General features: G+C 38.6%; 3 protein-coding genes across 3 annotated transcripts; 1 reads left to right on the forward strand and 2 right to left on the reverse strand.

The window, feature by feature from the left end:
- Positions 1-993: 993 nt before the first annotated feature.
- Positions 994-2,472, reverse strand: LOC120414345 (arrestin domain-containing protein 17-like). The gene is made up of 3 exons (XM_039575500.2): positions 2,145-2,472; positions 1,955-2,086; positions 994-1,892 (listed from the first exon to the last, which is right to left on the reverse strand). The coding sequence occupies exons 1-3, from the start codon at positions 2,254-2,256 to the stop codon at positions 1,012-1,014; spliced, it is 1,125 nt and encodes a 374-aa protein (XP_039431434.1). The 5' UTR covers positions 2,257-2,472; the 3' UTR covers positions 994-1,011.
- Positions 2,473-2,620: 148 nt separating this feature from the next.
- LOC120414344 (arrestin domain-containing protein 3-like) lies at positions 2,621-4,028 on the reverse strand. Its single transcript, XM_039575499.2, has 3 exons — positions 3,817-4,028; positions 3,623-3,760; positions 2,621-3,559 (listed from the first exon to the last, which is right to left on the reverse strand). The coding sequence occupies exons 1-3, from the start codon at positions 3,926-3,928 to the stop codon at positions 2,682-2,684; spliced, it is 1,128 nt and encodes a 375-aa protein (XP_039431433.1). The 5' UTR covers positions 3,929-4,028; the 3' UTR covers positions 2,621-2,681.
- Positions 4,029-4,750: 722 nt separating this feature from the next.
- On the forward strand, positions 4,751-6,479 carry LOC120414338 (arrestin domain-containing protein 3-like). Its single transcript, XM_039575489.2, has 3 exons — positions 4,751-5,115; positions 5,223-6,218; positions 6,278-6,479. Exons 1-3 carry the CDS (start codon positions 5,001-5,003, stop codon positions 6,430-6,432), a joined length of 1,266 nt encoding a protein of 421 aa, XP_039431423.1. The 5' UTR covers positions 4,751-5,000; the 3' UTR covers positions 6,433-6,479.
- The last annotated feature ends 9,954 nt before the right edge of the window (positions 6,480-16,433 follow it).

Below are 16,433 nucleotides of genomic sequence, written 5' to 3' on the forward strand. Positions count from 1 at the left end.
TGGGCACCCTACTGTACATTTCATGAAAATTTAAAATGTTTTCAATGAAGCTGAAACATGCTAAATATGATTTTAAACGCAGGAAAATGCATTTTAACCGGTTTTTTTTTTATTATTTTCAAGTTTTTCGAAAATAAACATTTTTGCCGTTTAATTATTCAGGCCGACTGAAGGGGCAAGCGCCATTAACTTTTAAAAATATTTGCAACCGCCTTATTTAAAAAAAAATAAATGCTTTTAATATTTTTATTAATTTAATAATTTTTAAAACTTCTTTTTACATGTTTTTTTTTATTTTTTGGATTCTTTTGCAATGTTTTCATTTTATTTATTTTTTGTTAATGAATTTAAAAAAACGGTTTTAGTCTGGCATAAGTGGCCTGAGTGCCCCAAAAATTTAAAATGTGGAAAAAATATAGTTTTTAGTATTTTGATTTTTGCAATTTTTATTATTATCTCTAAAAAAAATCCCCGAAGATATTATGGTGCATTCTTGCTCCTTCAAAATAATAAAAAAAGAAATACAGGGTCCTCAAAACTGATTTCAAACGAGTTTTTTGATCGAAAAAAAAAAGTTTAAGCCCAGTTTTAAGCACGCCATACTTTCTTCGGGAAATTTTTTGAGAATTTTCTTCAATTTTAAGGCAATTGTGTTAGTTTGACGCTTTCAATCGTTCCCAAATTTCGAGGAGCTGTTTAGGGGCCACAATGTTCTGAAAAATCGACCATGATGAGCCACCCTAGTGGCCACACTGCCTTCAAAGCTAATTGGATTGGGATATCATGAATGAGGAGATTAAGAGCAAGCATAAGCAACATTTATTTTTTTTAATTTTTTTATTTTCTTGCTTACAAATAACATGAGAAGCATTCTATAAACTGTCTAATAAAATATAATATATTTTATTGAGATTACATGAGTATATGTTAACACATTTTAGATGCGTCTTTCATTAGAGAGCATATCCTGCTCTAAAGCACATTTTAAGAACATCATGGGAAATCTTCTCTTCACTTCGTTTCAAACTGGTACACCGGATACTTGGGAACGTAATTCCCGAAGCCAATCGCGTGCGGATAGTCGTTTAGGTTAACCGGCGGTGGTGCGTGCATGGCCTCTTCATAAGTCGGTGGATCCAGCAGTAATGGCACATTCGGCGCGACTTCAGCCACTACAGCTGCTTCTGGAGCCGAAGGGTGACTGATTGGTTGGGGGATGTTTGCGGGCATAGTCCATCCGACTGGATTGGGTGATATTGGAACGGTGCCGATGGTGAGCGGGATGCGTATTTGGGGGTCGATGTAGCACCAGGCGAGTTCAATGGTGACCACTAGCTCATAGGCCACATCTAGTACGCTGCAGGAGGTAGTCGGTGCGATGGACGGAACTAGGACATGCTGAGTGTGATTTGGTTTTCTTTTATCAGATATTGGCAGTTTGGATTTTGCAATTGATTTTGTCACAATTTTGGTCTTCCCACCATCGCTTGTGTACTTAACGGTCCGGTACAGTTTGGTTGAAATGCACTCGATATTGATATCGCCAATGTTTATGATACTTGTCTTCACCTCAATGCTTTGACCTGGAACGTATCCCTTGTATGGTGTTTCTACGGTGATTTCAAGCCTTCCCGTACGAAAGCAGAACGTGTTGATGCGATTCTCTTTGAACGGCTGTCGTACTGCAGAGGGGCCCAGGTTGAGGTCCAAAGTTTTCAGCACCGTGAAGGCAGCCTTGCTGGATTGGTCAAACTTCCAGGGACGATCGATGGTGGCGGTCACCGTGTATCGAATGTGTCCATGTTCACTTTCGTAGGACGTTGGAAGCATTGGGGAGATGAACGTTGCAAAGTTGTAGACGTGAAGTCCTTGTGGTAATTCGACGGTTTCCTCTGTGGACGAAAATATTGTATGAACAAACTTCGTATAATTTCTTGCAGATCAATCTACATACCTCCTCTATGATTTACCAACTCGATCTCCGATCGCAACAGTTCTGCCGTTCCGTAATACGTGGTAGACTTGTTATTACCATGCCGTTCAGTCCAGCGAACTTCGGCAGCTCCTCGTATCAATAGTTTAAAACCTAAAAATAGGTAATAACTTCCCAATGAAGTACACAATTTAACTCAAATTAAACAAACCTCGAAGCTTTTTGGGTTTATCTAGCCGCAGCTCAACAGAACCGGAAAGTGTCTGTCCGCTGTGGTAAACTCCCTGAGGATTGTCATCGAACTTGATTTGGCAGTGGGTCATTGCGATCCTAACTGTTCACCCTGAATACAAACTTTACTTCTAAATCGACAGCCGGATTGTTTCGACAAACATTTTATCTCACTAGGGAAATCAAAGGCAATACTGTGTTATGATCGGCACTCGCGAATACTCATAGTACGCAGCACACAAGCATACCCGTAGGACCATTAATGAACTACGTTGCACGCATATGACGAAGAAATTAATGTATACAACAACTTTGGTATAGACATAACCACTACACATGCGTCGGCTGGTGAAGAATGACATCATCCTATACCGGCAAACTTTATGTATGAGTTGCTGAAAAAAAAAGATTCATCTTCTTGCAGGAAAGAGATATCCTTTGGAAAGTATGTCTGTATGTATAGGAACGATCAATATGAAATGTATTTATTCTGCTTTGTAAATAAGTAATACAAGAATCAGTAAAGTACTCCGGCCCCAAACTTGTACACGGGATATCTGGGCACGTAAGATTGAACTCCAATTGCATTGGCATGATCGTTCACATTGACGGACGTGGTGCTAACCGCTTCGGCATAAGTTGGTGGATCAACTGAGTCTGCAACTGGTGCCGATGGTCCAAAGATTGCACCAAATGTCCCATAGTTGGCGGTCTCTTCAGCGGTAGGCACCGTTGTTGGCGCCGCCACGATCGGAACCGTTCCAATGGTTAATGGTATCCTCAATCGAGGGCTAATCCGGCAGCATCCAACCTTGATCGTAACCAGCAACTCGTAGGACACATTCAACACCGAACAGCTAATGTTCGGGGCTATGGATGGTACCACCATGTGCTGGCTAAACTGATCAGTTCGATCATCGGTCACCACATTCTCAACACTGGCGATCGATTTGGTATCTACGTTGGTTTTTCCGCAACTGCTAATATACGTAACGATCCTGACCAGACTTGTCACTAAACAGTTGACAGTCACGCTACTTTTATTGTCCAGCAAGACCATCACGTGGATAATTTGACCCGGAACATACCCAGCGATTGGCGTCCTAACTGTGACGTGTAATGGTCCGGAACTACACGGCCAACAGCAAAATCTCTTGGAGAATTCCGCTTTAGAAGGCTGTCGTACCAGCTCCGGTCCCAGATTGAGATCCAGTGCTTGCAGCACCGTGAACGCCGCCTTGCTGGTCTGGTTAAACTTCCAGGGACGCACGATCGTTGCGGATACCGTGTACCGAATGTGACCGTGGTAACCCTCAAAGGACGTCGGTAAAGTAGATGGCAAAGCGCATTCGAAATTGTAGACATGAGTTCCAGCCGGGATTTCAATGGTATCACCTGTAATACACCATTAATTAAACTTGTATTACTTGTTTAAATTACAAAAAAAATTCGCCATACTTTCGCTTCCTTTTGGTTTTATCAGAACATGCACAGCTTCAAGTAACTTTTCCGATCCACTGTAGCTTGACTCTTTACCGTCGCCATCCTTCTCTGTCCATGAAATTTCCGCAATCCCACTGATTGTAAGAATGAACTCTGAAATTGCGTAAACAATCAACCCATGACTAGATCAATAATCACATTGTACAAACCTTTAAGTTTTTTCGACTTCTCCAACCGCAACTCGGCGGAACCGGCCAGGGTTTGGCCCGCGTAGTAGATTCCGAGCGAGTTGTTGTGGAACTTTATTTCGCAGTGGGTCATGCCGTGTTTTTTGGTCTGGTTTGTGGCGCAAATGCAGTGTGATTCACTACTTTGTCACAGCTCATGTGTTTGAGATAAGCTGACCCACTATAGAAAATGTATGGCAGAGAAAATAATTGCATTCGTGTGTGTAGTGAATGCAATGGGATGCGGTTTTCCAACGATATTCTAAAATTCTAAAATTTTAAAATTCTACAAATTTAAAATTCTAAAATTCTAAAATCCTAAAATTCTTAAATTCTAAAATTTTAAAATTCGTGCTTTCCATTTCATTAGGGCACAAAACTTTTGTAAACAAGAGTGTATCCCTCTCACACCTTATGCAAACTGTCATTTGAGTGAAAGGGATACACTATTGTTTACAAAAGTTTTGTGCCCTTTTGAAATGTTAGGCTCCAATTCTAAATTTCTAAAATTCTGAAATTATAAAATTAAAAATTTTAAAAATTCTAAAATTCGAAAATTCTGAATTCATAAAATTAAAATTTTAAAAATCATAGAATTCCAAAAAAAAATCAAAATTGTAAATTCTTAAGCTTCTTTAAATCTATAATAAATTCTTTAATTCTAAATTCTTAAAATACATTAAAATTTTAAAATGCGATTTGAGATTTTTTTTTTCCTATTATAAAAAGACAGAATAGCGACACTTTTTAATCCCGCGGTTAGCTCAGTATCGTTATTAATTGCATCACTTGAATACTCCAAGCTTCTTCGAGCTCGATACAATGCGATACAGACCGCCCAATCACACGGTTGACCTTCACGACACGGCGGTTTTTGTTTTGGTTGTTCAACTTCTTCAAAAAAAAAACCGCCACACACAGCCAAAGATACAACTTTGCTTTGAGGTGGCTCAGGTGCAGGTTGTGCAGGTACACGTGTAGAGACACGATACAGCCACGATCGGTCACCACGAAAGCGCCTCCTTCCACAAATATCAACGCACGATCGCGAGTTCAGAAGCAAAATTTCCATCTTCATGGACAAAACGCTTCAGTCATCGTCACGAAAGCGACTGATTTAGTTGGAGATTTTTTTTTATTGTTTTGGAAGTTAACTATTGGTCACCATGACAGTCAGTGTCGAAGTTCAGTACGATAATAACCCGCAGGGGATATTCTACGCTGGTCAAACGTTGTCAGGAAGTGCAGTTTTGAAGCTTACCGAGTCGGACACCGTGAATGGTAAGCAATTTGGTTCAAGAGTTGACCTTGACTTACGCTGTGATGTCATGAATGACGTAGCGACTGACGTGGAGCTTTCGGAAACTCAAGGATCGTTTGTATTTTAGCAATTTCCATCAAAATCGAAGGATTCACTGTGGTGCATTGGAGCGAGCGTCGTCCTCAAGGTCAAAGACGTCGATCGAGACATTTTACTGCGCGCCAAGATTATCTCAACAGTCTTACATACCTGGTTGGAGGAACGCCGAATGCACCGTCCGTCAACGTTCCTCAAGGGACGCATGTGTACAAGTTTACATGCGTCCTACCGGACAACCTGCCAACATCATTCGAAGGTCAATATGGGCACATTCGATACACGGCAACCATTCTTGTTGAGAGACCAACCCAAAAGAACACGACCTATCGGGAAGCGTTCACAGTACTGCGACACGTCAATCTCAACGATGATCCTTCGCTGAAGATTCCGAAAAAGCTAGAGTTGAGCAAAACCTTCGGCTGGTGGGTTTTCAAGTCGGATCCTTTAAATATAGTCGTAGAGATTCCCTGCACGGGATTCGTCCCTGGACAGGCAATTCCGGTAACGGTTCGTTGGGATAACAGCAGCAATGCCAGCATCCACGGAGTTCGCATCAAACTGTTCAAGAATGAAGAATACCAGGCCACCGATCCGTACGAGAAGAAGCGAACCGATCAACAGAGCGTGGTCAAAGTCGAGAATCGGGACATGCACAAACAGGGACAGGTTCGTTTCGAGCGTAATCTAACCATCCCAGCTGTGCCACCAACCAGCGTGAGTCCATTGATCAAAATATCCTACGAACTGGTAGTCTACGTCCACATCTCATCCGGAGACAATCCGGTGTTCAACGTTCCCATCTCGATCGGAACAATTCCTCTTATGGGACCACCCCCCGGCACCAGTTCCGATGATCAACCGCCACCACCTCCTCACCCGCCCAAGATCGGTTTTAATGTGGACGGAATGTCCCCACCGGAAAAATCAGGTGGTGCCCCCGGACCATCGCAACCACCTGCTGCCAACATTGCAGGACCATCAGCTTCGTCTACCACTCAAACTGCGACATCCCCGAATGAATTACGTAAGCAATGGTTTCTCCCCTTAAAAAACATGTGATTTCAACCTGTTTTACTTTTGTAGCACCTCCCACGTACGAGGAAGCAATGAGCGTCACCGTTTCGGATCATTCAGACAACGAGGAAGAATCGCAAGCGCAAGAGCCGGTAATGTCCAAACCGTTCATGCCTCGATATCCGGTGTATAACTTTGAAGATCCCGGCAAAGGAACGTCGTAGATTTAGTTTGGTTAAAAGTGGCTTTCTGTTTGAATTGTTAATAAAAAATAAGATTTTTTTAACCAGCTTTTTATGAGAATAACCCGATATCACATCTTTGAGAATCTATTGTAACGAATCGCCCTAGCGGTATACTGTCCAAGGTGGGCCTGGCCAGCGCACAGAGGAAGGTTGGAGTGATCAACCCAGCATTTTCTGGGTTGCTTTGTTTAGAGTAGATCTATAATTCAAAAGTCCTTTTCGAAAATTTACATATTTTTTTACACATACTTTTGAAATTAGATCTGATACTGTTTAGACCGGTTTCTTGCTTTCACGCTTTTTTTGCCAGCAAACTTTTGATTAAAGCATAGCCCATTTAAAACTCACACAAATAAAATCAAAACTCGAGTTATGCAGGCTCACGCTTGGGCAGCATACGAATCAGGTGTCTGCATGTCTGCTTCGCACATAAGCATAAAATGCCGACTGTCAAGTGAACGTCGAGAGTGTATTAGTTGAAAACAAGGTTTCGATCTAAGACCCACTCTAACTTTTGGGGGGGGAGCGGGCGATTATCGGGCATCGCCAGTGCCAGTAAAGACGCCTTTAGTCTAGACACAATCCTTAAAAAATATATTTTTGTTTGCACACGCACACTAACATATTTGCTCTTTGCCGCTCTCACGCATACAATCCTCTTTCGTAACGCGACCAGCAGCTGTCAAAAATTTTCAATTTCACGTGTTTACCAGCTCCAACAAAGACAGCTCGCGGACGTTCCCGGACGTGTTCAGGAGTTCCCCCGGCCGCGTTTCCCCGGTTTCCCCGAACCAGAAGTCGCCCAACGTTGAATTTACTCGAGTCCGCGCGTTTTAAAGCAAGTCCGTAATGCGAGCAACGGCGCCGAAGACTCCCCCAGTGAGATGCAAATCGGTCTCCGATCGAACTTCAGCGGTTACCGATGCGAAGAAGCGATCCGTCGACCAGGATTTATGCGTTTGTTTCTCCGGGAGTGCCCGGAATGGAGCAGGAATCGGACACTGAAGGAGGCCACGGCTGGAGAGGTCAATTTCGTTCCCGGGGGAAGCGGGATACGCCGGCAAATAAGACGTCGCAGACGTTTGCCATTTTACGCACCGGTATGACCAGATTGAGGTGCAGAAGATATGGGGAAGAACCTCTGTGAAGCGGCCGGCTGAGGCGATGGTAAGTAACAGATTTATAGAAGTTGAACCTTAGATTATTTACAGTTTATTTTACTTATTTCAGCAAAACGTTAACCTCGACCCGCTGTCATCCGTCTCCCACCTCCAACCCGGTCGAAGACCATCAGTGCTTCTCCGACAACAATGACCGCACCGAGGAACCCGAAAACGTGAAACGTGTCATCATTCCGCCCTCACTACCGCGTCCGCATCCCCAAGTCCAGCCCAACAAAGTGAATCCCCTCATCGAGCGTGTCATATAGCAGCTTCCCCTCAATCCGACGGCCCAGACCGTACCCAGCCGCCCAACGTGACGATTGGATTCTCCTCCCTGGGGCCGTCCTCGCCGTGGCGAGTTTAAAACAAAAACATCCTGCCGCTAACGATCTTTTAACCGCTCGAACGACCTGCTGCCATGGTATGAGAACGACGTCGTCGTTCGGGATCAAAATGTGCGGCCAAAAACGCCGGTTGTGCAGCAGCCGGCCAATCGAGTGTCACCACCCACGGTGATCCATATTCCGACGGTGATCCATGTTCCCACGGCGATGCCATGATCCGGGAAAATCGACAGCGACAACCTTCAAGTACGAGTCTGACCAGTACGATCCTACGGTGCTGAATTCCTAGCACAATCCTCCATCAGCACCAGATGTTCCAGCGATTCAGCACAGCGGGGTTCAGTGTGTGATGGTGGTGTGTGGTTCCCGATCACGAACTGGGCCCTCGATTAACCCAAATCAAGTCATCAACAGTCAAGTGAAATACAAAAAAATAGAAGTAAAAAACAAAAATTTATTAATACATGCAAAATAACACAAATTGAAGAAATACCGAATCGAAGAAGCCTGGAATATTTGAAGATTGAAGACAATCGAAGTTACCTTTTAACTATTTGGGAAACGAAATACATTCTGGACTGAACATTCAAACTGAACAGTCGCATTTTAACTACACTCTGCTAAGCTGTAGATGAAGATATGTCTTTGCGTGCGTTGTCAGCAATCTGCCTCAGTCTTGAGACCTACAACTACAGTCATGTGGTGGATGCGGGCACCGCCGCGAAGGCATGGGAGAACCTTGAGAACGCTTTTCAAGATAACGGTTCAACCCGAAGAATCGGTCTGCTGCGACAGTTCACATCCGTGAGACTGGTCAACTGTGCCAGCGTCGAGGCCTACGTCGATGAAGTGATGTCGGCGAGTCAACGTTTGGCGGCGATCGGATTCAAGGTTGACGATTCTTGGCTGGCGGGTATCCTGCTGATGGGGCTGTCGGAGCATTACGAGCCAATGATCATGGGACTCGAGGCGTCCGGGAAGGCGATGTCGGCGGATGCTGTCAAGTCGAAAATCCTTCAGGACGTGAAGGTCGAGCGGGGTCCGAGATGCTCGAACGAGGACGGAGCTTTCTACAGCTCGTCGAGGAATTTCCGGGCCAAGGACGATGCCAGGAAATCGAAAGGACCAAAAGCTTGCTTTAAGTGCAACAAGGTGGGACACTTTGCTAACAAGTGTCCAGAGAACGTGAACCAGAAAGGACGGAAGCAGAAAGGGCTGTGCTGTATTTTTGCCATGGGTGACGTGATGACGAAGGAGTGGTACTTTGACTCGGGTGCAACTAGTCATATGGCGCGGTCGGACCAAAATTTTTCGAATGAGGTGCCGATGAACCATGGAGTTGGAACAGCGAACAGCAGCAGTATGATGACCGTAGCGAAAGGGTCGGTTCTACTGAATACAAGCGAAGGTGAGGTCAATGTTGACGAAGTTCTGAAGATCCCGGAACTTGCAACAAATCTGTTGTCGGTAAGCGCAATTTGTAAAAGAGGAAACAAAATGGTGTTCACGGCGGACAAGTGCGAAGTCTGGTCGACGGACGGTGATCTGGTGGTCACTGGAGTCGAAGACGGTGGGCTGTACCGGTTGGACAGACCGGAGAAATCGTTGCTGGTGAGCAAGATGGAGCTGTGGCACAAACGACTTGGCCATTTGAACGTGGGAAGCCTGCGGAAACTGAAGAAAATGGCTGACGGAATCGAGTTCCAGGACGGCGAGCTGCCAGATTGTGTCCCGTGTCTGGAAGGCAAACAAACTCGACAACCTTTTTCGTGTAGCAATTCAAGGGCCACCGAACTACTGGAGCTGGTTCATTCTGACTTGTGTGGACCGATGGAAGTGTCTTCGCTTGGAGGAAGCCGTTACTTCATGACGTTCTTGGATGACGCTAGCCGGAGGGTCAAGGTCTACTTCCTGGAAAGGAAAAGCCAGGCGTTAGATGCGTTCAAGAAATTCAAGGCATTGTCTGAGCGGCAAACGGGTAAGAAGTTGCGTATTTTGCGTACGGACAACGGAAGGGAGTACGTAAACGCAGACTTCCGTAAGGTGCTGGAGCAGTTTGGGATTCGGCATCAAACTACGTGCCCATACACTCCGGAGCAGAACGGAGCGTCGGAGCGGTTCAATCGTTCGGCGGTTGAGAAGGCTCGGTGCATGTTAAACGAGGCCAAGCTGGGCAAGGAGTTCTGGGCGGAGGCAATCTCGACTGCAGCTTATCTGATGAATCGATGTCCTACACGAGCACTTGGAAAGATTGTTCCGGAAGAAGCATGGTCTGGAAGAAAGCCGAATCTGAAGCATTTGAAGGTATTTGGCTCGAGTGTCATGGTCCACATCCCTAAGGTGAGACGCCACAAGTTCGATCCAAAATCACGCAAGGGAATTTTCGTCGGATACTGTGAGGACACAAAGGGGTATCGAGTGTACGATCGAGAGACGAACGATTTCTTGATCAGCCGAGATGTCATCGTTGTCGGCGAGGGCGCAGCGAGATCGAACGGGATCTGCGAACTCGTGAAAAAACCGGTTGAGTTCATGGAACTGCAGTTTGGACCAAACGAAGTCACAGACGAACCAGTTGCACGGATGGAGTTCGTGCATGACGATGTGGAAGTTCTAGATGAGAACGCTCCACTGGCGGCACCTGTTGAAGCCTTGGTGGACCACATCGAAGTTGCGCTCCCACCGCAACTAAACAGACCAGCTGTTGTGCAACAAGAGTCGAGGCGCAGCGGTCGGGAGCGCCATGTCCCAGGCAAGTACCAAGATTTTGAGTGTTACAATACGAATTCTGGCCGTGTTGTTTTCCCTCAGCCTTCCAACAACGTCGCGGAACTGGATGACCCAACCACATACGAGGAGGTGCTTCGACGCTCTGATCGAGATCTGTGGATTCGTGCAATGGAGGAGGAGTTTGCTTCGATTCAAGAAAACCGTACTTGGGAAATTGTGGCCAGGCCTCCGGACCGCAAACCGATTGGATGCAAATGGATCTTCAAGAAGAAGTTTGACGAACATGGCAACGTGGCACGCTACAAGGCAAGACTTGTGGCGCAAGGATTCAGTCAGAAGTTTGGAACTGACTACGACGAGGTATTCGCTCCTGTGGCAAAGCAGACGACGCTTCGAACTCTCCTAACTGTGGCTGCACGTAGGAAGATGGACGTTAAGCAGATCGACATCAAGACGGCATACCTATACGGAGAACTGGACGAGATCATATATATGCGTCAACCGAAGGGCTACGAGAACGGGAATCCTGAGGATGTGTGCCGCTTGAGGAGGAGCCTGTATGGACTGAAACAGGCAGGTAGGATCTGGAACAAGAAAATTACCGAGGTGTTGCAGACACTCGGTTACAAGTCGGCAGTAGCCGATGCATGCCTGTTTGTGCGAGACGATGGTGGAGATCGGTCGTTTGTCCTGCTCTACGTCGATGATATGCTGGTCGTCACCAAAGGAGAGGATGAGTACGAGCGTGTTCGGAAGCATCTATCGGAGAATTTTAAAGTGACCTGCCTCGGTGACGTGAAGCACTACCTGGGACTACAGGTCGAACGCAACAAGGATGGAACATTTATGTTGAACCAGTCCTGCTACATCAAAAAGATCGCTGAACGTTTTGGTCAACAGAATGCAAAACCGTCTGCAATTCCGATGGATCCTGGGTACCCGAACATGTCGCAAAAGGAGGAGAAACCGATGAAGAACAACGATAAGTACCATAGTCTCGTAGGTGCTTTGCTCTATGTTGCAGTATGTACCAGGCCGGACATCGCGATCACGACTTCCATACTCGGTCGTAAAGTAAGCAACCCAACAGAAGCTGACTGGACTGAGGCCAAAAGAACTCTGCGGTACCTGATCACAACCACGGAGATGAACTTGAAGCTTGGTGGAGATGGAAATCTGATCGGCTTTGCAGATGCTGACTGGGCTGGCGACAAGTCGGACAGGAAATCCAACTCAGGCTTCATCTTCCAGTTGGGGACTGGAACTATCAGCTGGACGTCACGGAAGCAGCAGTGTGTCACGCTGTCATCAACGGAAGCGGAATACGTGGCACTTGCGGAGGCGTGCAAGGAACTGCAGTGGTTGCTGAAGCTGATGGCTGATGTTGGAGAGGAGGTCAAGCTTCCGGTTCTCATTAACGAAGATAATCAAAGCTGTATCAGCATACTACACAAGGAAGGTGAGAACAGACGAACCAAACACATCGACACCAGATACAACTACGTTCGAGACCTGAATGCCAATGAAACGATTTGTGTACGGTACTGTCCCACGGATTCGATGGTGGCTGATGCGCTGACGAAACCATTAACCCGCGTGAAGCTGGAGAAGCTGAGAGCTGCGTTGGGACTAGGATTCTTCGAGTTCGAGGAGGAGTGAAGAAATACCGAATCGAAGAAGCCTGGAATATTTGAAGATTGAAGACAATCGAAGTTACCTTTTAACTATTTGGGAAACGAAATACATTCTGGACTGAACATTCAAACTGAACAGTCGCATTTTAACTACACTCTGCTAAGACAAATAAACACAATTATAAAAATCAAAAAAATATAAAAATTATAAAAATACAAAGATAAAACACAAAAACACAGAAAACATTAAATCTTAAACTACCGAAAAAAGATAAAAATACACAACCACAATACAAAACACAGAAAAAAAGAACACATCTTTGAAAAACACAAAAATGCTAAAACAAAAAAAATAAAAATACAAAAGATTAAATATATTATTAAAGATACATATTAAAATACAAAAATACAAGAATGTAAAAATATTAAAGTAAAATCCGAGGATACATAACAAAGATCATAAAAAACAACAAAATTACAACAACAAAAAAATGAAAACAAGACTACAGAATCTCAAAATGAATATACTAATTTGATCTATTTTTCACATATTTTCACAAAATTTAATTAAATTTAAATGATTTTAACTAAATTTAATCAAATTTAACTAAATTTTACCAAATTTCACTAACTTTACAAAATTAATCTAAATTTCACTGAATTTAACTAAAATTAACCAAATAAAACTAAATTTTATTCATTTTAACCAAACTTTAACAAATTTTAACTAAATGTACCTAAAATTAACCAAATTTAAACTAAATATATCCAAATTTAACTAAAAATTTCAAATTATAGTCAAACAAAACAATAATAAATTTAAATGATTAATTAAACTGAAGAACTTAATTAACGAAATTTAACGGAATTTAACTAAATTGAACTAAATTTAGCTTAATTCAACTAAATTTAGCAAAATGTCTAAGGTTTACTTAATTTAACCAAATTAAAGAAAATTCAGCTAAATTAACCTAAATTTAACTAAATTCAACAAAATTTAGCCAAATTTTAATAAAGTTAGCTAAATAAAACTAAATTCAATTGAATTTAACTTTTTTCAACGAAATGTATTTAAATTTAATTGAATTAAAACATTTTTTTAAATGTTTCAAGTGACCCTAAGTGAAATTTTGCTTAATTTGGTTAAATTTAGTTTAATTTTGTTAATTTAAACTAAATTTAGTTAATTCCATTAAATTTCGTTAATTTAGTTAAATTAAGTTCTTTTCAGTTTAATTTAGTTTTGTTTGATTTAAATTATATTAAATTGAATGAATTTTAATTGAATAAAACTTAATGAAACAGAATTTAAATACATTTTATTCAATTTAGCTGAATTATATTAAATTTAATCAAATTTGTTGAACTTAATTAAATTTTGTCAAATAAATTTAAACATATTTAGTTAAATTTAGATATATTTAGTTAATATTAGTTAAATTTGAATAGTTTTGTTGAATTCAGTTAAATTTAGATAAATTTCGTTGAGTTTAGTTAAATTTAGTTTAATTTAACTAAATTTAGTAAAATTAAGTTAAATTTAGTTTAATTGAGTTAAATTTAAAAAAAATAACTGTAGTTACATATTGTAGAAACTAGCTAATTAAGTAAACCTTTTTTAATGTTTCAAGTGACCCTTAGTGAAATTTTGCTCAATTTGGTTAAATTTAGTTCAATTTTGTTAATTAAAACTAAATTTAGTTAATTCCGTTGAATTTCGTTAATTTGATTAAATTAAGTTCTTTTCAGTTTAATTTCATTTAATTTTGTTTGATTTAAATTTGAAATTTTTGATTAAATTTGGATACATTTATTTAAAATTAGTTTAATTTGGATAAATTAAGCTAAATTCATTTAAATTCATTGAAATTTATTTAAATTTAGTTTAATTTGATTAAATTTAGTACAATTCAGTTAAATTTAGTTCAATTAAGTTAAATTTAGTTATATTGAATAAAATTTAGTTAAATTGAGTTTTAATTAGTATAATTTCATGAATTATGTATAATTTAGCTTAATTTGTTTGAAGTTGGTAGAATTTAGTCTAATTTAAACTTAAAATAAAAGAAAATAATTGAAATTTAACAAAAATTAATTAAATTCAGCTTGACTTGATTAAATTAAATTTAAAAGAATCTAAATTTAACTAAAAATTTCAAATTTAAATAAATGTTAAATTATCAAAGATTTTAGCTTAATTAAACTATTTTTTTCCTAATTTAACTAAAATTAACGGAATTCAACTAAATTTTACTAAATATAACTAAATTAAACTTTGAACTCAATTTAGCAAAATTTGACAAAATTTCACTATGTTTTACTTAATTTAGCAAAATTCAACAACATTTTACTAAATTTACCTTAATTTAAATAATAATAATAAATTTGACTTAATTAAAAAAAAAACTAAAACTAAAATAAACAAAATTAAATTTTAATTATTTTTACTAAATTTATCTTAGTTTAGCCAAATTCAACCAAATTTGACTTAGTTTAATTAAATTTAAATAAATGTTACTAAATGTAACTAATTTTACTTTAAAAAAATCATATCAATTCATCAAATTGTTAATAAATTAATCTAAATTTAACCTAATTTAACTAAATTTAATTATAAAACTAAATTTAACTAATGAAACTCAATTTATTTAAAATAGAGCAAAATGAAGTTAAATGTATTTAACATATATTAAACTAAATTTATTTTAATTTAAATCAACTAAAATAATGGTAATAAATTTATTGAAATTGAAATTTCATGAAATTAAAATAAATTAAGCCCATGAACCTAATTCAACCAATTTTAATTAAATATAACCAAATTTATCTAAATTTTACTAAACGTTTCCAAATTTAACTACTAGCAATCAAAATAAAATAAAATAAACGAAATAATAATAAATCTAAGTAAATTTAACTAAATTTAACCAAATTTCAATTCAATCAAATTTTACATAATTCAACAAATTTTTATAAATTAAACCTAAAGAAACTAAATTTTACGTTACTTACTATTTAATAAATTTAATTTATTTTATCTAAATTTTCATTTAATTTAGCGAACTTAAAATAAATTTTAGTAAACTAAACAAAACTTAATTCAGTAAAACTTAATGCTAATCTACCTACATTTTGCCAATTTGAAATAAATTAACCGACATTTTAATAAACTTAAATAAATTTTACTTATTTTAATTAAATTCATCTAAATTTAACTGAATTTAACTAAATTTAACTGAATATAACTAATTTTTACTTAACATAACCTAATTAAGCCAAATTTAGCTAAATTTAAGTAAATTGAACGAAATTTTACTAAACTTCATTAAATTTTACTTTATCTAACTAAATTTTGTAATTTTAACTAAATTTATATAAATTTAAATAAATTTTACTTAATTTAATAGATTTTATAAATTTCAACTGAATTTAACTTTATGTTACAAAAGTCAACAAAATTTTAATAAATGTTACTAAATTTAACTAAATCAAACTTAATTTACCTAAATTAAACTAAATTTGACTAATTTTAACTTAATAGCACTTAATTTAGCTAAAGTTAACTAAATTGAAATAAATTATGCGAAGTTTTACGAAACTTAATTAAATTTTACCTAATCTAATAAAATTTTACTTATTTTAAATAAATGTAACTAAATTCAACTAAATTTAATTAAATCTCACTAAATTCGACTGAATTTAACCAAATTTATCTAAGTTTAACAAAATATAACTAAATTCAACTAAATTTCAAAAAAATTAACTAAATTTTACTAAATTTAACTAATTTAAACTAAAAATAACTAAATTAAACTAAATTGAATTAAATTTAGTGAAATTTAACGAAACTTAATTAAATATTACTTATTCTAACTAAATTTTACTTATTTTGAGTAAATGTTAATAAAATCAACTAAATTTAATTAAATCTAACTAAATTTTACTAAATTTAATAAATTTATGTAACATTTAACTAAATCTTACCAAAATAAATTAAATTTAGCTAAAATTTACTAAATTAATTGACTAAATAACTAAATTTAACTCAATTTAAGTCAATTTAACTTAATTTAACTAATTTTAACATAATTTAACTTTAATTAGTAAAA

Source organism: Culex pipiens, chromosome 3 (genome assembly GCF_016801865.2).
Source record: "Culex pipiens pallens isolate TS chromosome 3, TS_CPP_V2, whole genome shotgun sequence".
NCBI lineage: Eukaryota > Metazoa > Arthropoda > Insecta > Diptera > Culicidae > Culex > Culex pipiens.